General features: G+C 31.1%; 1 protein-coding gene across 2 annotated transcripts in view; it reads left to right on the forward strand.

Moving 5' to 3' along the window:
* The window catches only part of LOC143255853 (ankyrin repeat domain-containing protein 17-like), a 90,925-nt gene that overhangs the window by 26,042 nt on the left and 40,716 nt on the right, over nucleotides 1-24,167 (forward strand). For both annotated transcript variants that reach the window (XM_076512180.1, XM_076512179.1), the window contains 7 exons: nucleotides 5,729-5,879; nucleotides 13,388-13,529; nucleotides 13,943-14,093; nucleotides 14,618-14,759; nucleotides 16,686-16,919; nucleotides 21,910-22,052; nucleotides 22,284-22,473. In XM_076512180.1, the coding sequence (XP_076368295.1) occupies nucleotides 5,729-5,879; nucleotides 13,388-13,529; nucleotides 13,943-14,093; nucleotides 14,618-14,759; nucleotides 16,686-16,919; nucleotides 21,910-22,052; nucleotides 22,284-22,473 (1,153 nt within the window). The remainder of the gene's footprint in view (nucleotides 1-5,728; nucleotides 5,880-13,387; nucleotides 13,530-13,942; nucleotides 14,094-14,617; nucleotides 14,760-16,685; nucleotides 16,920-21,909; nucleotides 22,053-22,283; nucleotides 22,474-24,167) is intronic.

The following is a 24,167-nucleotide window of genomic DNA, read 5'->3' on the forward strand; positions in this document are numbered from 1 at the left end:
ATGAATTTTAAATTTTTAGAGTTAAGGTGAATTTCAGAAGAGTACTTACCATTGAAGTATTTTTCCACCCATGTCCCTAAAATGGCATCATACATGTAGTTTTAATTATGACTGCAACTTTAAAAAAAAACTCATTTATGGTGGGAAAGAAGAGTTTGTGAAATATGTTTTATGGTCACACATGAAATAACTTTTGTAGAAGAGAATTGAATTACAGGTTGATGCTCTATATATTTTGCATTGTATACAGGACATGTAGAACTTGAGTCACTTGTTTGTTGACAGCAGGAGAGCAAATTCAGCGAGGAAGTCAGGCATAGATTATTTTCAATGAAATTTCATGTTTGTAAAGTACTTTAATTTTTTATTTATGTAGGATTAAATTATTTCAACTACCAAGCCAATTTTCATCAAAGCAGCATATTCTGTCTGTTTAATACAGAGCTTTGAATATGTTATATTTAAACAATTTGGAATATGCTTATCACCAAGACATGACAGCCAAAGCTACTATAAAATAATGGTAGAATAGCCTAAATCAAAACTACATTTTTATTTAGCTTTTGGGAAGGGTATGTAAGAGCCCTTAAATATTCTTCCATTCAGACTGGAATGTGGAATTTCAAAGATTAAGGTAAACCTGAAGATAACCCTAAGAAGGTCAAAACATTGTTCTGTACTTTATTTTAATTAATATTTTAATGCCCATGTCAGCTGTCTTTAGATTATATGTAACCAATAGTTGTGGATCCAAAAAGAATTTGATACACAGTTATAAAGCTGATAGGGTTCATTCATCAGTAATTATAGGGTTAAGACTCATAATGATTACATATTTATTGTTTTTATTAAGATTAATGTTACTAAAATGTTTTTATATGATATAATGCTTGTGAATTGGTATGAAAACTGTTTGTTGTTTTATGATGTACAAGTTAGATTTAACATTTTTAATTATAGAACAGTAAATCTGGGTATTAAACTTAATTAACTGATATAATTGAATAACTGAACGTTTATTACAGTTACATGAAATGTAATTGAGAAGATGCTTAAATAGATTTATATTGCAAAAATAATTAACTAATCTAAGTTAGTGTTTCCAGCTGTACCAGTTATCTAAATAATCAAAATATTGCCATTATGATTTCTCATTGTTTTGAATTAATTCAGGGTTTGTTCATGTAATTGATCTACTCAAAATTAATGTTTCCCATTGTTACTGTTAAATATTCCAACTAAGTTTCATCTGAGAATAATTTATTACCCGAATGTAATCAGTTAACAAGTTGAAGATCAACTGATTATCAAACACCACTAATTTTTCAGCTTTACTGAACATTTTATTAACTGTGTGGCATAAATGAAACATGCTTGTCCTGGGCCCTTGTATTAGGTTTCTGCTGTTTGAAGTATAAAGCAATAAATACTGTGTAACTGATATAATTAAAACATTACATTTGAAGTATAATACAATTCTAGCACATATTAAAAAAGTTGTATCTACTATGAAATCACAGTAGGATACAAGATTGAGTAGTGTGTCTTTTGAGTGTAAAACAAATTTTTTTTTACTGTGTGACTGATGCTGGTGATAATTGTAAACACTTGCATGTTATTTCAGTATGTTTTTAAGCAACTACACAGTTGTTTTAATGTGAATATGTAAAATTTTAAAAAATGTAAAAGATTGTTCATGTAGAAATACCAAGAAAACAGGACAAATAAATGAAGTAAATAACTAATGTACACAAATGGAATAAATTTTAAGATAAATAAGGTCTTGGGAATAGTATAGTAGTTACCGGTATTAAAAGATCAGATAATAGAGGGAAAGAATTCCTTGTTCACATGTCAGTAATGTGTTGTACAGAAAAAACTTGTTTGTCTGTTTTCTTTTACTAAAGTTAGAGATATAGATTTTGGATCGTAGTGTGGAATTAAATATGCCATAAGATTATCTGAGTCATTGTTAAGGTGAATGCCCTTGAGCTTCCACTTGTCTCATACTCTACTGTGTATAAAACATTTTTTTGAGGGGAGGGGGCAATGTTCTGTACTGAGTTACAAGTTTGATGTAAATGGCCACACTTTCTTTTTTTTACATCAAAATTCTCTAGGATAAAAAAATTACTTGTTTTGATCATGTATGTGTGTACTGTTAAAATAAAAACTCAGACTTTCATAGATACTTTCACTTCTTTGGTTTAAAATGAATGTTGTGTATTTCAGAATCATTTTCAGTTTTTTTTTCTAATTTGTAGTTATCTTTAGATATGGTTATCAAGATATTTTCTATCATGATGGATGAAAAAGTTGTCCATTCAAATATTAATTACCTTTTCTAAAAATATAGGAAGGTTTTTGTGAAAGAAATGGAAGAAATTTACAATGTTTGGTTTTAAGTTTCAGGCTGTTTTTTTTATAAATGAAAGATCTAGTGATAGTATTATGGATGTTTCATGAACAGTGGATTGTGAAATGTATATGAATTGGCTCTCATCATCAAATAGTAAGAAATTCACCACAAATTACTTCATACTACTTAATGTATGAAATGCCTCAATTAGTTTTTTCATTGTTTTATTAATATTTATCTTTTGTTCTGCTTGTTTACTTTTAATGGCTACTTACCATTCATACTCTAGATTGTAATATAAAATGTAATGGCAGCATGTTTTGTTTAAAACTGGGAAATATGATATAATTAACTCCCAATGAACAGCAATGAAATATTATTACCAAACATGTTTGGCCCTTCTGTCCATGGCAAAACTACTAAGGCTATCTGCCACTGTCACTAATTTTAGAAGTAGTGACTAAAAGCAACTGGTTGAAACCAATGAATGAGATTGTCAGTGAATCTATTAACAAATAGTGTTAATTACTTAGGTCTTTTATTGTGTTACTTTCTACCATTCAGCATTGAGAATGAATACTAAATGTGGATGAAAATCTTTACATCTCTTAATGACTCATTTAATGAAAAATCATGAGTAAATTGTACTTTAATGTCAGTTTTGTATTCTGACTGTTTTTAACCAGATATTTTTGATACATGAGATTCATTTTGGGATGAATAGTAAAACACAAGTAAGAGGAAATATTTAAAAGAACCATTTCTGTGTCCATTTTGGCTTATTTTTCATTGAGTATACGTGTTGCAAAAACTGTTATATTAGTGGGACAAATAGACAGCTTGTTTCCGTGAACATTTAAAATCTTCATTTCATGTTTTGAACACGTGTAGAAATAATCATCATTCTTTTGATTCTTCTGAGGTAAAAATTTCAGCAGAAAAGACGACATTAATAAATAAAATAAAAGAAGCTCTATTAATAATAAAACATAATCCTGTTCTTAAATCAAAATTATTTGTTTATACCTGTTTCAATTTGCTCATGTACTCCTTGCATTTAGAATGATTTTTAATGTTTAGACTAAGGCCTAAAAGCTTTATTTATTGATTTTTAAATTTGACAATTAACAAATGAGTTACTTTATGAAATTTTCAATTGCTTAGTCACATGCTATTAAATTACTATTGTTATGGATTCTAAGATGATTTCTGTTTTAAAATTTACTTCTGTTAATCTTAGTTCTTGTATTTTACCTGATGATATCAAGAAGATCTGGTGAAACATTGTGAATAACATAAAAGGTTTTACCATGTAAAAAACATTATAAATTAAGAAAAATGTTTTTTTCTAATATTTAAGATTATTTATTACTTGCATTAAATTTTATCACATTCATATCCTTAGACCTATTATAAGCCCAATTTTTAATGTGCAGAAGAACTGAATGTATGTATTAATGTCTTAGAATAATTTCTTATTTTTTAAACCAAGGTCTGATATCAACTGACCTTTATACCACCAGTACATGGTTATTTACCTTCACAGCTCTTTTCATTATGGCTGAAAGAGTCTTAATGTGTATGTATTTGTACTGCATATAATATTTACACAAATAGGTGTGATCTTCTCACAAGGTCCTAGTTTTTATTTCAGTAATTGTTTCTGTAAGTTTTTCCAGAGTTTTTATGCATGTAAAAAGGTTTGTCTGTTTATATGTAATAAGTCAGTACAGTTTTTAGTTAGTGAATGTGAGTCTTCAGCATTTATCCACCTTGCACACTTGCTATGATTGCTACACAGTTAATAAACAAGTGGCAAGAAATGTTTTAAATTTGTGTACTTATGTTAGTAGTATACAAGTAGATTTACTGTTTCATAGGAAATTAATTTATAAATAATAAGTGTCAAAAGTTTTAGAAGTGTTTAGATGGTAGGTAGTTTTTTTCAGATAGTGTAATGAGGTTAATCCACCTGCATTAGTATGAAAATGTGCTGACGTAAATTGTAGTGAGATCAAGATCTTTGTAAACAGTTGGAAATGTCATCTTCAAAATACCACTGATGGGAAATATTACATTAACTATCCAAAATGAAATGGTAAAACTATTTGGTTTATTACCTAAAATAATAATAATTCTTGCTATTTTTGATACTGATATGATGCCTTATGTCCTATCAAAGTTAGTAGGGTCAGGATAGTTTATACATTGTATGAAAGAGTACATGTTCTGCATTGATTGGTTTATTTATGTAGATTTTTTTAAGTATTGCAACTGAGTGTCATGAAATGCACAAACTGTCATTTTTTTATATCTGTACATGAACATTGTATTTTTACAAGTCAGTTAAAACAATCAGAAAATTAATGTGGCTAATTATTTTATATATTTGTTCTTATTTTCATGTAAATGAAGGATTTTCAATGTTGTAATTATTTAGTATATTGTAAAGAATGTATACCAAGCAAAGAACATTAGACATTTAGCTTATTCTAGAGAAATTTCATTCAGAATTCTTATAAAAACACATTAAGTATTTCCTTTTTAATGTAAGTACTCACAATCAAGAAAAAACAAGTTTTGCTTTCACACGAACTTTCAATTTTTCATGTCATAGTTACTATCATATTAAAGTTTGATAGTTATCAATACAGAAGTACTATTTGAATACGAAGTTAATCTCCTTTATTTAATAATAATCTGTATTGTTAACACAAATTAATTTAACTTTTGACATTTTACAAATTTCACTATCAACTTCATAGATATTTTGTTTGTAACATTTTAAATGTATTCTACTCAAAAGAAAACTTGTTATACTTTGAAGTTTTTATCCTGTAAGTAAATTACTTAAAATGTATGGTGGCCTAGATAGACTCTTATTTATGTCTCTAGAAGTGGCTCAGCCTTGACTGATATCCAAGATTTAAAAATTATTCAGTGTTTCATGTTGATATTCTTGTTCAGACCTTACTGTAGATGAAGGCTCTGGTGATAGCATCTTGCTTTTGTTCTTTATATGTAAAAATTTATTGTAGATCGCTTAGATAAGCACACAGAAATATGTTGTGAAAATAACCTGCTTTTCCAATTGGTGCTTCACAATGAATCAGTCTTCAGAAGCATAACACTGTTGAAACAGTTAAACTTTTTTTTGTAACATCTTGTGTTGGTTATTTTTATATAAAGCACAATGTCTTAAAATTTTAAAAACACCACTTGTTCTTAATTTGATATTTTATACTTGTGTTCCCAGTGGGACATTGGTGGTAGTTTTTTTTTTTGTGTTATTCCAGGCTTAAACATAAATGGTCATTTTAAGAAGTTTCTGAAAGCTTTTAATTTTAATTAATCTCTCTGTTGTTTCAGGTTGAATCCTTTATTTTAGATCAGGCAGACTTAGATGAAGAACCATCTAAATTTCTCTTACCTGGAGATGGTGTAGAAAACCTAGAACTACACAGCGTAGATCCTGAAACAAGAGCAGAATTAGAAGCCTTTTTTAAGGTCCCAGGTGCATGTAAGTATCACATTACAAGTTAGGTATTTTATTATTTTACTACATGCTTTTGAAGTAAGACTGTATTAGGCTTAAAAGTAGATTTATAGAGAATTCGATATAATTAGCAGAGAGAAACATCTGGAAAATTACCAATAAGTATTTTTCCTTCAGTGTTTTCCATTTTTCATGATATATATTTTCCAAAACAGATTAATTTTTATTCTTAAATGTGCGCTTGAAATCAATTTTTGTTAATCTACAGGCTGCAGTATGTTTTGTTGTACTTTCATTTTAGAATTTTTTTATGGTGTTATGTTATTTTCCAATAAGGTCAAATGTATGAAATGTTTGTGGCCTCCATACATGTTACTTGATATTTGTTTTATAATTGGTGCCCTTATTCAGAGAAGTTTTAATGTAGTCTGTTTTTTTTTTTACCTTCGTATGTTCCTTTTAGGTCAAATAAATTTTTCATAGAATAAAGATTTTTGGAATTTGCTATAAGCCTAATGTACACAACTGAGATTTTTGCTGTCTCAGCAATTTGGAGTTGTTTTGTACTTTAGAGATTTTTAGATTGTTCTCTGTACTTTTTTTTTTTTATAACCAAGGCACAAGTAAAGGAAATGTGTAGACTGTCATGGTATTTGTTACTGTGAAAGGGAGTATGTTCAGAAATAGTTCAGAAAATAGATGGTTTTAACTCCTTTATGGGGTGATTTGTTAAGATGAGTGTAGTAAGATGTGGGCAATAGTTGCATAAACCTTTATTGATATTGAAGGTTTGTGAATCTGTTCAGTGATTAATTTGGCTTTTCTCACCCTTTCTTTTTTCTTGAGACCACGAAACATAGTGTACAATTTCCACTGCATTCAAAATGCATTATAACTTGGTTAACAGTGGCATAGCCAAGGGACAGTTATTGGGAAAACAGTATCTTGCTAAAATCTCATGACACCAATAGAGAAAGTATGCTGCACCCCAGCTGAAAAACACTGGACTAATTACTTGTCCAGAATGAAGCTATTTGAGAAATCTGGAGTGCTGTATTGAATAATATTAAAAAAGTTGCAATAAAACCGAAGCCATCATATTAAATCTGCTATTATTTAAAGATGAAATAAGTTTAACAGCACCAATAAAGTGAGGAAGTGTTTGACAAAACATAAATTCTATTAACAAGTGGTAAGATTATTATGGACTCTCAGAGCTAGAAGTCACTTTGACTACGTATCAGTGCATCATTAGGTTTGTTGTAACCTGTTTGCATGCTGTTATAAAGTTAAAAGGTGATAAACTAGTGTAGTTTGTGGTAGTTTCTACCATCAAGAAGATGATGCAACACTGAATATACCCTGTAGCACTCTTTTAAGCAACTGAAGAATAGTACTCAGTGATGGTATTTTCTAGCTGTTTGGACTTCTCTTAATTTCCGTTGTCTAGCTAACTACTATTATGTTGAATCCAGTTTACCAAAGTCAAGGCTTGTAGGAATAATAGCATACTGAAGTCATAAGTTACAGAGCATACTTTTTGTGTAGATCCAGTAGTTATTTGATTGAAAACAATGCTGAATACGAATTATAAATCCAGGAATTTTAAAATTAGCTAGCAATATTGTACTTTTAATATAATGCAAAGATTTTTTTTTTGTTGTGAGAAATTATCAGAAGTTAATAATGATCAGTTAATTTTTCACCTACAACTACTAAGTGCAAAGACTGTTTTTTTTTCAAAAGAAAGAAAAGGAACCAATCAAGAATGAAACCTGAAAGCCACATGTGTGGTCACTAGAAGAAAATAGTTATGAAATATTACACAAATATTCGTGAAGGTCGAGGTTCAGATGCTAACAAAGTCAATGTAAATGATTTATAGTTGTACCAGAAATATTAATGAAATAAGAAAGCATACAATTTTTTGAAAGTTGGTTGAATTGTTAAATATTGAATGTGAATCAAATTTTGAAAAAAAATTGGTAATTTGTTAAGTAAATCATCATTTCACTGAGATGTGATATCACCTTATTTGTTCAGTAAAGAAGCTATTAAGAATTATTTTCACTAGTACTTAAAATTTAATTTTGTTTTCAGTGAGTTAGTTGAATTTTGTACTTCAGTAAAGAACAGTTAAAAGTGAACTCAAGATTAATTTACAGTTAAAATATCCAATATTTTATTTTTAAATAAGGAGGAGGGTCAACATAGGTATCTAATGTTTTTAAGCCAGCTCTGTTATTTGTGAAAAATATTCTTTAACCCTATCCACCCAAGTATTTTTTACTGAGCATGATACAGTTATATTCAAAATTTATTAAACTCTTTTTGTTCAAGTTATTACTATTACAGTGGTATAGAAGCTCAGCTAATAATCCATATTTTAATAGTATGCAAGTTTTAAGTTTTAATTCCACAAGGCAATATTTAAATAAACAACTTTAATCTCCCCTAATGTTACACAGAAAACATTTTCTTTCAACATGCTCTCATTCTTATTTTATCCAACACCCCTTGAGAAAATATGAACATAAATGTAAATTACTCTAAAGTTGTCATGGCTCAGATAAACTACATTTGTTATAGTCTTCAACCTTGGTCACAAAGCTATTAAACAGAAAATCAAACCCCTCCTGCCACACTTGTTTGTCACATCCTCTCTTTCATAATCAGTTAATAGTTCACTCTTACATTTAATTATATATCACCTATAACCAATAGAAACTCGATGTTTTCTTGTGTTAAATGAGGTGTAGTATAACATTATGTTCTGAATGGTTGAATATCAGTTTCACCCAGAGTAGGAATAACTTTCCCACAACAAGATCAATGGCTAGCATGGATGAACTTGTAATAACTGTTGTTGCAGAGTTAGAAAACCAGAAAATGTTCCAAGAGGGAAGAGAATTTAGCTATTTTTTGCATGCCATTAGTCTATATTGCTTAGAGCATTATCTAATTACAATACTTTGAGTAGCATAAAAAATTAGGGTTAATTCTCTTCAACAACCAAGAGCGAGAAAAAAGAAAATTTGATAAGTATTTTATTTCTTGTTTTTCATATTTATTCTTTATGTATAATTATAAAATAACTAAAGTAAAGATAAGGGTATTTTTAGGTGAGTTAAGATTAGAATAAGTAAAATAAATAATAATAATGTTTCACAAGGCATGCATGGAAGCTGCTTGTACTAGTTGTAGTAACTTGTGAGTAATATAATTCGATAGCATAATGTAAACTGGATGTACTCCAAGTGATTTGCACCTTATAAGAGTACTGACTGTAGTTAGTCATGGTTCAAAGGGTAATAAAAAGGACAGTAAAGCAAAATTTAATTATAAATTGATGCATACTGTTACAAACATAGAGATAATTAGGATAAATAATAGTGATTTTATATTATAATATAAAGTCATCATGGAAAGAAAAAAGGGGTAATTGATTTTTTTTTGGTGGTTACGGGGTTGGTCAGATTTATCATTCTTGTTTTGAGTTAGTGAAAATAACATGTAGTCTATCAAGTTTTACTGAATAAAGACATTTGAAATACATTTTGGAGGTTTTAGGGATTACACAAAGGAAGTTTGAGATTTTTGAGGTAAGGAAAACTATTTTTAATTTTGACATGAAAATTACTTTGCATTCTGACTATTCAAAACAAATATTCAGTACATTTGTGGACAAATCTTTATTTTATCATATTAGAAATACTGCACTAAAAATATGATTTTTTGTATGTTATAGACTTGTAAAATTAATTGAAATACTGCCAAATTTTATGAAGATGTACACACTATGTTGAAAGTTAAATACTGAATCTACAAAGACTAAACAAGTATAAAGAGGTCACATGGTCTGTTATGTAGACTGACCCCATGTTGAAACAGTTAACTGAACTGATTTGCAACATTAAAATAGCTTTTCCAAAGTTTTCTGTAGTCTGCTATACCAATTTTTTTTTTTAAATGGAGACTATATTGTGCAGCCATGCCAAATTGCTTTTATGTGTGTGTTAAAATCAGTATTTCTATTAAAAACTTCAAAGCATCAGCAACTTAATCAGTAGAAAATTCAAGGACTTAAGTGAAGTTTAATGTTGAAAAAATTAATACGAAATAAAATGTTTTTAATGTTACAGTCCAGTTACTTAACTGTAGTGGGACATCAAGCTCAGTCAAACTTTAGGTTAACCTGAAGGTGACCTAAGAAGGTCAAAACTTTTGTTTCTATTTCAGTGAAAGTTTTAATACCCATATCAGCTATCTTGAGATACATTTTTCTTCAAGCAGATTTCTTGTCATCCTGAAAAACTTTACAGCTTCATTCCTTCCCATTCTCAAGACCATTTTTATGATGGTCTAAATACCATTCTAGTTGAGCCAAATATGTTAAATTAATTTTGCCTCTTTCTGTTATCATTTATTTAAAAATAGCACAACATGAAATGCCCTTACTCACAAGTGAACCTGACGATGACCGAAGAAGGTCGAAACTTTCCTACAGAGTTTACTGTAACCTTGGCTCTGAGAACATGGTATGAGAGGATTTATTGGCTTTTCTTACAGAGGTTTTTGAGAATTCTCTGAAGTAATAAAAGAACACAAAATGTTTGATACAGTTCAGTACAAAATCTGGGTCAGTCCAGTAAGTATGGTATGTATTTGAATATTAGTTATTCTTCTGGGGTTGTTGGTGTACAGTATGGTGTACAAAGTAAGTGCTTATGAATGTGAAAGTCTTATTACTGTTTACTCATGAATGCTTAGTTTTTAGTGATTTTTCTTAAAAATAAATGTAAATTATATAGAAAATGGTGGTTTCTAGTAGTGTTAAAATGCTACAAAATTAATTTGTACTCATCCACTGTACAGGGTGGCCTGTAAATTCCTACCCATCCATATGTTATTATGTTATATTCAATAATACTAATGATGAGTTGAAGGCAACTGTTACTGCAGCATTTGGAACAATAACCCCTGCTATGTTGAGGAAAATGTCTCGCAGAACATGGCATCGCATAATATTATGCAGGAAGAATGAGGGACAGCACACAGATACACTGGATACATAAGATATATGGATGGGTAGGGACTTACATTAGTAAAACTAAAGTAATTTATATTGCTCTCTAACTGAGCTGTATGTGAGTTTAAAAAATCTCAGTTCTATTCACAGCATCAATTTAGTCAACAGACTTTACCATATGCGCTAAAGTTACATATTTTTGTTTCAAGCTAATTAAAAGGCTTAGATAGTTTGGAATATGCTCTTTCTGTAGCTTAGAAATGTACTTAAAAGAAGTGCCCATGAGTAGACAAAAGATTTCAAATAAATGGAGTAGTGTATGGTATGGAGCTATAGTGGTAGGTTTTCAAAATATATTGATAGCTCAGCAAGTCAAAATGCTAGGTGGCTGTTATTTTATATTCTAGTTTCTGTCTTTTGAACTTATTTGTTAACCATTATAGACATTGTGTAATAGGTTTAACTAAGTATACTCTGAGCAGTAAGATAAGAAGAGAGGCCCAATAGTGCACAAAACATCAATTTTTATATATTTTTTAACAGTTTCTTTTCAGTTAAACTTTTCATGACAGGTCACAGGTCATGTCATCATGTTTGTTGACTTGCATTAAATTTTTATTGTACTACTATATTATGAATTTATGTCTTTATTGTAGATTATAATTCAAATTTAATACTATGTATGAGTTAATTTCTTAATTTAAAAATAAATATTAAAAAACAAAAACATTGATTTTAGTGAGTTGTGATATGTTCAAAGCAGCACTGTTTAAAATTAGATGTTTGTTATGTCAAAATACTAAGTCTAGTTTTGTACAAATTAAGAACTCAAATTAGCTAATTATCAAGATAACTATAAAATACGACCTTTGTATCTTATTGTTTTGCTGAGATGTGGCTTATATACTGACTCAAACACAGTGGTCACGTTCACCTCTTTCTATTTTTGGAAACAGTCTTTTATGTACACTTCAATGTATAACATGTGACTAACCAATTAATAGCACAGAATGTCCCCAGAGGGGTCTATCTCAACCATTTTAATCTGTATAATAATTGACTGTATATTACAAAATACCAGTCCACCAAAATACAGCCAAGGCAGGGAAGACTAAAGATCAGTTTTATGTTACTGAATACGTAATAAGTGCATGTGCATCTTATTAATGCAAGTTATATAATGTTTGCTACACATGATTGGAAGGTCAGTATAATAAAAAAAATAATAAATGTATATGTAAATATATAGCATCATGAGACTCGAGCTGCTTAGACTAATCATTTGTATTTTTGTGTTATGTTATTCTAGCATGAGAAAAGCAGAACTTGTATTTATTACCTAATTTTTTTTCTATGATGGTTACGGAGTTGGTCAAGTGACAGACCCCACATAGTTAAGAGTGTAGAAAATAACATTAAATGTAAAGTTTTACTGAAAACAAATGTTTAAATTATATTTAGGAGATTTTAGAGATTACACAACTAATGTTTGATATTTTTGGGAGGAAGAATAGTCTTCTTAATCATAACATGAAATCACTTTGCATTCAAACTAGTAACAGAAGAGACATATTTTTACAAACAAATTTTTTGTAAAAATATTTAATTAAAAAATCTGATTTTTTGAATATTAAATACGTTTATACTTTACTGAAAGTCTCTATCAAAATTTGTGAAAGTGCACATTATGTATCAAAAGTTATAACATAAATACCTAACATGTGCAAATGTGTAGGTAAACTTGTGTATATTATACCAAACCTTTAGCAAAGGACTTAAGAAAATAAAGCACATAATGTTAACAATTTAAATTATAAACAACACTGGGATGCCAATTTCATTAACATACAATGGTAGTAATGTTTAATTAAATTTGGAAACTGCCTCTGAAATGCTGTGATATGTGTTCTTTGACCTGTTGATAGTGAGTGGATAAGAATTATGACCTGAATACAAACAGGAAGAAGGTGCTGTTGAATAAAAAAAGTTAGTTTATTACATGTGGGTATGGGTATTTCATGCTGTGCTATTTTTAAATAAAGGACAACAAAAGTTGGCCAAAATTAAATTAACATCTTTAGCTTAACTAGGATAGCATTTAGACCATCATAAAAATGGTTTAGGAATGGAATGAACATCTGACATTTGATTTAACTTGATATCCTACTACAAGCTCATTAGATCCTATATCTGTTTATAACTTCAGCTGCTGTTGAATTACCTTTCTTACAGTAGGTGTTATCTTAAGTAATTTCACCTCAAGCTTGTATCAAGAACATAAACACCATTAAATCATGTTATTCCTTCTTTTCTTTTCCTTAAGAATATGATGTTGTTTGTGCCTTTGTAAAGTTATATTTATTTATATAATAACATACATTTCTAAGGTTACAGTTTTGCCGAAAAATGTATTATTTTATTTTTAAGTGAATGATGCATATACACAAAAACACACACGTGCTCTATAATTATGATATGATTTTTTCTCTCTCTTTCATCATAGTTGCCATTGACAAACAGTGTTCTAATCCAGAAGGCTTGCGATCTGTGCGAGACCTCACTTCTGTCACTTCTGCTCTGGATGAGGCAGCAGCTACTTTTAACCGTAGACAAGTGGATGCCTCAGGGGTGGTTCCAGGTGACGGGTGTGTAATATTTTATATATACATATAGATGGATGGATTGGTATATAAATAAATAATGCATGGCAACATCCAAAACAACAGGTAACAGATTGAAAAAAAAACTAACTAACAGTTAACAAACTTGTGATTTCTTGTAAGAAATAGAAACGAAACCAAGAGGATGAAATTAAAAAGTGACCACTTTGGTGTCAAATTGTTTGTATACCAAGGAATCTTTTTTTTTTTTCAGTACTTAGAGAAAAACTAAACATTTTCTACATTTTATTTGATGCAGTTTAAAATATGACAAAGCTCATTCACTTTGTGGTTGATTATAAGAAAAAGTAATTGAACAAATATTTTTTGAGCATGTTGTTTTAAATAACAGTGAAGTAAATTAATTTTCAAAAAATTAGTTTTGCTTTTGTATGCAGAGGAAGGTCACTGGCAGAAGCCTGTAGTGAGGGGGACTTGAAAGCTGTTCAGCAGTTATTATGTGAAGGATGTAATATCAATGAAGTTACTGATAAAGGCGAGAGTCTGCTGTCATTGGCTTGTTTATCCGGGTATTATGAGCTTGTTCAAGTAGGTTACCCCTGATATTCTTATATAAGTATTAGAAGCAACATTTAATTTTATTTAACTTTTAAAAAGTAATTTTAGATTTTATATTATGTGGGGACTAATGAAAAATACTCGTAAGCTGGTAGGGATATGTGAATATGTTCTGTCGCTTATCTACATCTCATAATTAGGTTTAAAGTTTGCTGTGACATTTTGTATTGTAAAGTCAGTAAACATAATAATGTAGTACATGAAGATTTTTATCTATTATTTAAGTATTAAACTCAGTAGGAAAAGGAGTCTTAATTAGGCATTTAAACTAGATTTTATTTTTAATATATTTAGTAATTACATTAGATTCAGTTAGAAGGATCAAATTTTGGGGATTTTAGGTCTGTAATATTCTAGAAAAACATGCTCTGTTTTAATATAAATGTGTAAAAGAAACTATGAGTAACTATATTCAGTAGTTTTGTTGACATTTAATAAAATTTGATTTGGCTAAATTTAATGTAATTGGTAATTCTTTTGTATCTTGCAAATAGCTTCTCCTCATGCAGACCAGTGTTGAAGACCGTGGTTTAAAGGACACCACCCCTTTAATGGAAGCAGCAAGTGCAGGCCATGTGGATATTGTAAAATTACTCCTTGATCATTCAGCTGATGTGAATGCTCAAACAAATCAAGGTAATTTCAATAATTTCTATTTTGTTATTTTCCAACATAAAATAAAATGGGTTCTGAAAGTATTTAGAAAAAAAACAAAACCCAAATATGGTGAATAAGTTTGTTGGATCCTCATACACCAGTTAAGATCTTAATTCTTTAGTTGTTGAACTACATACTTTTGAAGAAAAGTAAGAGTGGTGTGATTATTGAAAGAAGTAATAGTCAGATGGTCATAGATATATTAATTTTGAAGTATATGTGTTTAGGTTTACAAGCATGAAACAAAATGTCAGTTATTTAGTTATTTTTTATTCTTTGTGCAAAGGAGATGGCAAGAAACCATTGAGAAGCAGGTGAAAGATTATAAAGTTAAAATAAAGGTTGATAAATAGTTTCTCTGGGCTACATTTTTAATATTAAGATTCCAAATTTTTTGTTTAACTTTGGAGTTATCATTCAGATAATATTTATCCATCTCAAAATATTTTAAAGTGCTTTATTATATTGAATTGTTTTTTGCATTGAAAATAGTCTAAACATAATGATATACCTAGACATGTTATTTTTGTATTTAAGACATCATTAGAAAAGATCATTTTACTCGTATAAAAAAAAAAATGCTTACAAGCAAACAGTTGACTAAAGCTTCACAGGCTCTGAAAAAAAAATTTTCCCCACCTGATGACAGGGGTATTGGTTTCACTTCTCTGTGTGTAGATAGAAATTAAGTTTTAACCTGATTTTTATCATATTTTGTGTAAAATTGAGTGTCCTCAAAAGACCAGTTGGAGAACTGTTGGTGAGTTAATGTTCAAGGTCATGCTGTCTGTTAACTAGTTTGAATGTAATGGTAGCAGACTGAGATTTTTAAAAAACAGTCGAAACTCAAGAACAAATTGAGATAGAAGTATGATTTTTCCATCTCAACCTCTATTTATGAAGGTGAAGAATTGTTTGATGTATATTTTAAGTTATTTACAACAAAAGTAAAAAACATTGAAGGGCAGAATTTGCATTTTTTGATTAATTTTCTTGTTTTTTGTTAATTTTAGCAAATTTTAATGTCAATGCTTATTGCAGGGCATGTCTTTTGACCTTTCCTGCACTTGTATACTTAAAACTTTCTTGTAGGATAAAGAAATAGTGTCTAACCTTTGTATTGAGTCAAGAATTAGTTGAAAGAATAAATTTAAAAATTTCCATCTGTATTTATAGATGATCATGTATAATAATATTTATATAATAACATGAGATCCTTGTCATAGAAGTATAAATTATGTTAATTATTATGTTTCTCTATTTATACCTCTATCTTGGCTTTGCAGTTTGATTTTAGGGAGGTTCAAACAATGATCATTGGACTTCTATTTTTTATATACATGTGTTTATAAAGGCATTTATCTCTCCAGAGTAAAAATATATTTATACAAACATTACAATTGTGGCATTAATAAAGTTATGATGTGGATGGTTAAAATGACTACTATTTTTTTTTACTCAGTTTGCACTGTTTTTGTCTTGTACAATTATAACTTTTTTAAACCACCAAATAACATTATTTGTGCTTTGAAAATTAAGAATAGGTCTACAAAAACTTAAATATAACTACATTCATTAAAAAGAGAAAAATTGATTCATTATTTGTTTTTCCTCTAAGTTTAGTGTTTTTAATTCTTTAGATGGATTTTTAATCCATTTTGATGGATGCTTTGCTAGATTACTTCAAACATTATTAAAGTTAGTCTTTCAAATTCTTGATGATTTTAAACATGCATTATTAAGTTTTTCAGTGACAATTTAAATTGTATCTTGTTCTGTGGTAGGTAATAGAAATTATATTTTTTAATTTTCTTTACCATTTACATTTTGTGTACTTCTGTGTAATCTGTTGATTTGTGTACAGATAACATGTTTTTCATGGTCAACATATTTTTAAACTTGTAGGAAACACTCCTCTAATGTATGCATGTGCAGGTGGTCATGAAGAGGTAGTGCGTGTGCTTCTCGAATCTGGAGCTAACGTTGAAGATCACAATGAGAATGGACACACACCTCTCATGGAAGCAGCTAGTGCAGGACATGTTGGTGTAGCAAAGATCTTGGTTGAACATGGAGCTAGCATCAACACTCATTCTAATGAGTTTAAAGAAAGTGCTCTTACTTTAGCCTGCTATAAAGGTTTGTTTAAAAGCTTTATTTACCCACATATAGAAAATATCACTTTTGTTTTTCTAAATTTCTTCCTGAAAGTAAATACCTTTTGTGATGTAACTTTCAAGTATTTTAATTTATGGGCATGAACCATCATATATTTTTCATTGTTGTTGATATTTTAGTCCTTTCCACAAAGAAACTATGATGTTTATCCTATAAAGTAATCAGTTGATTTTTTATTATTAACAAAATGTGTAAACTCTGTTTTGATTCTTTTATAATAGTCATAGTTTATTCTACCTTATTTCACATTTACCTGTCACAGACTGATAAATGTATGTTGCTTTCAGTGTAAAATGTGTATTATACTGATGGATGAAATATACTTATTGATCTATTTGAATATACCTGTTCAGCTCTCTCTCTTAGTGATCTGTTACTGTGACAGAACTACAATTGCTATACCACTGAACAAGGTTTTGTTAGAAAGAAGATTTCCATATATACTTATCAAGCTTTCTCTTAAACCTAATAAAATTTCATGCCTCCATAACATCTGAAGGTAACCCATTCCAAAGGCCAACCACTCTGTTCAAAAAATAAAACTGTTACTTGAGGATGATTCCCATCCTACCAAAGTCTATATTTGTGTCCTCTAGTCCTACTGTTCTTGCTGTTAATTATGAAAAAATTTGATGCATCAACACTGTCAGTTCTCTTTATATTTTCAACACCTCAATCAGATCCCCTCTAACTCTTCTTTTTTTCAAGAGAAAACAGTTTGAGAGATTTCAACCTCTCATATGACAACTCTTCCATAATAGGCATCATTATAGTAACCTTCCTCTAAACCCTTTTCAAAAATTTAGTGTATTTCCTAAGCAATGGCTCCAGACTGAACACATTACAAATGTTGCCTAACCAGTGATCTGTACAATGGAATTATAACCTTTGTAAGAATTGTATTCAATATTTTTGTAAATATAACCCACAGTCCTATATATCCTACTGCTTGGATATGTTAGGAGACTGGTCAACTATTTGATGTCATGTTAAGCTTATTTCCATCCAAATTATACTTATAATTCAAGTTAAGATAACTTGCATGCATTTTCTTGCATTTACTATGATTAACCCCATTTGCCATTTATTTGCTTATTTTTTTCCTGATGCCTGGCACCAGGCTATTATCTTACCCTTCTCTAAACCTGGGAAAGATCCCAAGATTCCTTCACACTACCATCCAATTACTTTGACAAGCTGTCTCTGTAAAACCTTAGAGAGGATGGTTAATACTCGTCTTATTTGGTTCCTCAAATCAAACAACCTCCTCTTGTCCACCCAGTGTGGGTTCCGACGACAGTATTCCACCACGGACTACCTAATTCGACTTGAAACATCAATTCTCAAACCCCAACATCTTGTTTCAATATTCTTTGACATTGAGAAGTTTTATGACACAACATGGAGGTATGGCATTTTGCGAGACCTTCATACATATATATATATATATATATGAGTTACATGGCCATTTACCTATGTTTATTAAAAATTTTTAATGGACAGGAGATTCCAAGTTCGTGTGGGTTCGACACTTTCTCATTCTTTTGTACAGGAACTTGGGGGTCCCTCAGGGCTGTGTTTTGAGTGTCACACTTTTCAGTATAAAGATAAATGCCGTCACTGAACAACTCCCTCTTACTGTTGCAAACGGGCTCTATGTTGACGACTTTCACATCTTATGTCAGTCATCCAACATGAGATATATTGAGTGGCAACTACAAACTGCCCTCAATTGTGTACTGAAGTGGACTACGGCAAACAACTTTAATTTTTCTCTCTCTAAAACGGTTTGCGTGCACTTTTGCCGCCAACAGGGTATCCACCCTGATCCTGAACTCCGTATTGGTGAAGTTTCACTGCCAGTGGTCCCTGAGACCAAGTTCTTGGGGCTTATTTTTGACCGTAAGCTGACCTTTGTACCATACTTAAAGCAGCTATGGGTCAAATGCACAAGAGCGCTGAACATCCTCCATGTCCTCTCTACCACCAGTTGGGGAGCGGATCGATGTTCTATGTTAAAGATATATCGTGCTCTTATTCGTTCAAAACTCGATTATGGATCAGTGGTTTATGGCTCTGCCAGACCCTCGACCTTAAAGATGCTGGACCCCATTCATCATCAAGGACTTCAACTCTGCACTGGGGCTTTCCGCACCTCCCCAGTTCAGAGCTTATATGTGGAATCTCACAAACATTCTCTGCACCTTCGCCATGTGCAACTGTCTTTACTGTATTCTTCGAAACTTCGCTCCTTACCAAAGCATCCCACTTGGGGATATGTTTTTTTTTCTCAGTGGACCTTACTTTTTCAAAACAGATGATCTGCCATTGCTTCTTTTGGCCTTTGCATCCAGGCGCAATCGGATGAATTGGGTCTGTCCTTGGAAATCATTGCAGAATCCACTGGTCAGCCCATCCCCTCATGGCTTATTACAGCCCCCAAATGTGACCATTCTTTAACTCATCTGAAAAAGGCAGATACTTCCGATTGGAAGTACCGTCTTTTATTTACTGAACATCTTTCGAACACCCTTTCTATTCCAATTTATACGGATGGTTCAAAATCAGGTGACTCTGTGGGCTCTGCCATGGTTTGTTGCAGTTCGGTGGTTGCGCGCAGAATCCCCTCTACAGCTTCTGTGTTCACTGCTGAACTGTATGCCATATCTCTTGCCCTGGATCATATTGAAGCTGAGCAGTACTCTGACTGCACTATTTATACTGACTCCCTTAGTTCTTTGCTGGCCTTGGAATCACTTCACGTTGGCTCAAACCTTGTTCTCGCTGATATTCAAAACCGACTGGCTCATTTCTCATTAACATCTACTTCTATCCAGTTTTTCTGGATACCAGGCCATGTTGGTATTCGCAGGAGTGTGCCTGCAGACATGGCAGATAAATCTATCTGCTCTGGGACCATCACCAATGTGCCTATTCTGTACATGGTCTATGGTCCTGTATTCAAGGCTCGGCTCTGTGCCAGCTGGCAGTCCATTTGGAGTGAGCAATGTGACAACAAGCTTTTTCAAATTAAACCCTACATTGGGTTTTGGCCGTCTAGCTTCCGTAAGGTTTGGAAGGAGGAAGTTGTTCTAACTAGACTGTGCATTGGTCACAGTTTTTTAACTCATCGTTTTCTTTTATCTGGGACTGATGCACCGGTGTGTAGTTTGTGTAACACTCAAATCACTGTAAGCCACATTTTACTTTCCTGCTATCGTTACGACTCTCAATGACGGCACTATTTTAAACATGTTCTTTCCCAGAGTTTGTCTGCGATATTAGACAGTGTTATTGGTGATGGTGACACTGTTCACCTTGATAAAGTTTTTAGTTTTTTAATGGCCATTAATCTTTTTAACCTCATTTAAATGTTTGTTATTTATTCATTACACCTTTTTAATTGTGGTTCCTTTTTCAGTCTCAATCTCTCTAGTTTAATTTGACATTGTAAAATGGCCAGAACATTAAATAACTCAACACCAGGACTGGAAAGGCCAACTTCAGTTGACTAATGCTGCTGTTTGAACTACCTGTTAGTCGTCCTAGCGAGTTGTTATTACACTTTTGCTGCATATCATAAACACTTTTATTGCTTTACCTTTTGGTACTGGCCATAATGACACATAACCGGGAACCAGGACTGGAAAGACTAACTTCTGGTGACTGACGGTGGTTCTTGTACTTTCATGTTAGTCTTCTTGGCGGGTTATGATCATTACCATTCTGCTTCAGGAAGTCCTTTACAATTTTGTAGACTGGATGTCAGCATTGGACTTATACCATTTTATGTTTTGTTTATACCTTTGTTACCTTTTACGAATTTTACTACATTTACTTTACTTTTACCTTTTTACAGGACTTTTGGCTAATTTTTATTACGATTTTGCTATATGCCTTTTACCACTTTTCTTATTTTATTTTTTGATAATAGCTGTTATGACAACATAACCCGGAACCAGGACTGGAAAGGCCAACTTCAGGTGACTGACGGTGGTTCTTGTACTTACCTGTTAGTCTTCCTGGCAGGTTATGATCATTACCATTTTGCTAGAGAAAGTCCTTTTCAACTTCTTACTCTGCTTTCTCTCTTAACATTGTAGACTAGGTGTCAACATTGGTTTTATGCTTTTTCTGTTTTTCAATGATGTTTTGTTTTACCTTCATTTCCTTTTATGTATTTTACTACATTTAATTTATTTTTACCTTTTCACTGGATGTTTGGCACAGATAGCCTAGCTGCTTTGTGCCGTAAAACACTAAATCAATCAGTCAATCAATACTATATCAGTACTACAGAATTCCACTATAATTTTTCACTCTTAGTAACTAATATGTACTTGGGTCCATAAAGTATGATATATCAAGCTCACTAATGTCTTAGCAAGTAAAGAAAGAGTTACATGCAAATACTTTGAGAAGGCTGAGGAAACCACTGGGATTGAGAAGACATTATGAGAAATTGATTGGTTATAAACCCATCATTAGGAAACAAAGGTGTGTGTAAGCAGGTATTTTAAACAATGGAAAAGGTGGGTGGGGCCACCTTGGTTGATTCAATGACTATATTAATATCTCAAAAAATAGAAATGGTGGAGAGGATTTTTAATTTATATTCTAGTTTCTCAATATTGATAATTTGAATACCTAATTTCTATGAAACTATATACTTTGTATTTGGACATCACAAACATCTAATCAGAACCAATGTTGCATTCAACATACCATGTGACATACAAAAATCAATATTTAGGATATTTTTAATATTTATACTAAAGCTAAGAAATTAATGCATAATACAAAACTTTGATTTATAGTTTACAGTTTGACACTAAATTTTGTATTCTCTGAATTCTTACTGTGGGGAATACACCTGATTTCTTATCAAATAATTGTCAGGTTTGCCACACTGTAAAAATGTTTCAAGTGGTTCTATACATATAAATTTCAGGTCACTTGGAAATGGTTCGGTTTCTTTTGGAGGCTGGTGCTGATCAAGAGCATAAAACTGATGAAATGCATACTGCTTTGATGGAAGCCTCTATGGATGGTCATGTTGAAGTAGCAAAGCTCCTTTTAGACTCTGGGGCTCAGGTCAGCATAATAGCTTATTTACATCCTGTAAGGTGTTCAATACTTTTACCTCTCTATAGCTAACATAAAATTCTTTTTATCAGTATATTTAAACTATGTGTATCTATATATAATTGAAATTTTAGAATTTGGAAATTAGAAATCAGCAAAATCTGTTTGCACATTCTGTATTAAATTCTTTTTATCCTGGTAATGTGGGTGTGTCAGTGAGTTAGTACATGGCTGTTTTAGGTGAATATGCCTGCTGACAGCTTTGAGTCTCCATTGACCTTAGCTGCTTGTGGTGGACACGTAGAACTAGCAACATTACTTTTAGAAAGGGGTGCAAACATTGAAGAGGTGAATGATGAAGGTTATACTCCTTTGATGGAAGCAGCAAGAGAAGGTCATGAAGAAATGGTTGCTTTACTCCTGAGCCAAGGTGAGAGCCTAATTAAGCATAAGGTATATCTTATTTTTCTGCAGTAAGAAAGTTTTAGATAAAAACAAGTATCACTGATATTCAATAAGACCTATATTAAATCACTGGTCCTTTTGTATTGATTAACTAGTGCAGAAAAGGCCTTGATTATGAAGGTTGAAATTATTAAACTATTTCAAAACAACAATGAAAAATAAGAAGAAATGCTAGGGAATAAAAAGAAAATGAATGTTTGATTTATTTTCCCTTCATTGTCTTGCTAATTTCTCGAGTATGAATTGGTGTTAACACTGGTAATTTTTGTGTTACATAGATTCAGGGTCTTAATGTACTTTCAGCTGTTTTAGATTTTGCATTTTGTCATGCTTTGTTCTTTAGGAATGTATAATATGATACTGGGAAGCTCTAAAAAGGTTGATTAAAATTTTATTCTCGTCATTGGAAGTACAGGGCTGTAAATAGGTTTTGTTTGACTAATGAAGATTTTAATTTCTCTGCATCTATCTTTAGCTGTTTGATACTCTACTCACTGAAAACATTGTGATCTAATTATGTACTCATCATGATGTTTTCTTATTTTTTTTATAAAATGTTTAGTATGAAAAATATTTCACCAGATTAAGTTACAAAATGTGTAGAAAAAAAAGAGTTTTGAGTAAAAAATCATTTCTTATTAGCCCTTTGTGTTTGTTGTCTTTGTATAAGTTGGGTTAGGTTTTACACAGGTTTTTGAAATGCTGTTAAGTCGTGCAAAATGAATATTTAAACAATTCATTACTGAAAGTCATACAAAAAATTGATACTTTTAACTAATGGTTTTCTGAGAGTAAAAATTATCTTGTACAGTAACATTTGGCAACAAAAACTTTCTCTGCTACTAAGCAAAATGCATTTGTTTCTTGGTAATTTAATGATTTTGATTCTAAAAATCATGTTGAAAATTACTGAATGTCTTTAGTTTGAGTTGTAATAGATATATTCCAGATATTCTTCTATGTCGATAAAACTTCTTCCTTAACTAGAAAATTGCATTTAAGAATATTGAAAACAATACCTAATAGCATAATCAGTTTAAAAAAAACAAGTATAAGAATATATGCTGAAATGACATTTAGGCAATGTTGAAAGCTCATAATGGTATTTTGTTTTTTTGTTGCAAAATATTTTCTTGGCTTGTTGCACTATTTGTGTTTTAAGTTTAAATCAGACAGATGCTGTGTAATGTCTGTGAGGAATGCTAAGTCATTCAGCCAGTTCTCATTGCTCAAGAAGTCCACATTCTGACGTTTGCTCTCCATGAAGAACTTAATCTCCTCTCGAGATTCCAGAATCGTTCTCTGTTTCAAGCTGTAATCTCCCATCATTGCAGAATTCCATTATCTTTGATAATGCTGTTCCATACTCTTTGCTCAGTGCACCCAGATCATTTGGAAAGAAGTCTGAATGGGGAATGTAAGAAGTGCATTTTTAGTGACATCCTTGACATCTTGAGCATATTTATCATCATTCATTACAATATAATTTTACTTCTGTGATTTCCAAAGAAATTTTTAACAACCAGTTTGAATGATTTCTAGGCAGTAAGTTCTTTCTGATTGAGAACTGTTTCAAAATCATCATCCATTAGTATTTCCCAACACACAAGTAACCTTTCATTTTCGCTTCACTGATTTTTGGAAACTTGTTAGACGAAT

Source organism: Tachypleus tridentatus, chromosome 7, assembly GCF_004210375.1.
Source record: "Tachypleus tridentatus isolate NWPU-2018 chromosome 7, ASM421037v1, whole genome shotgun sequence".
In the NCBI taxonomy this organism is placed as follows: domain Eukaryota; kingdom Metazoa; phylum Arthropoda; class Merostomata; order Xiphosura; family Limulidae; genus Tachypleus; species Tachypleus tridentatus.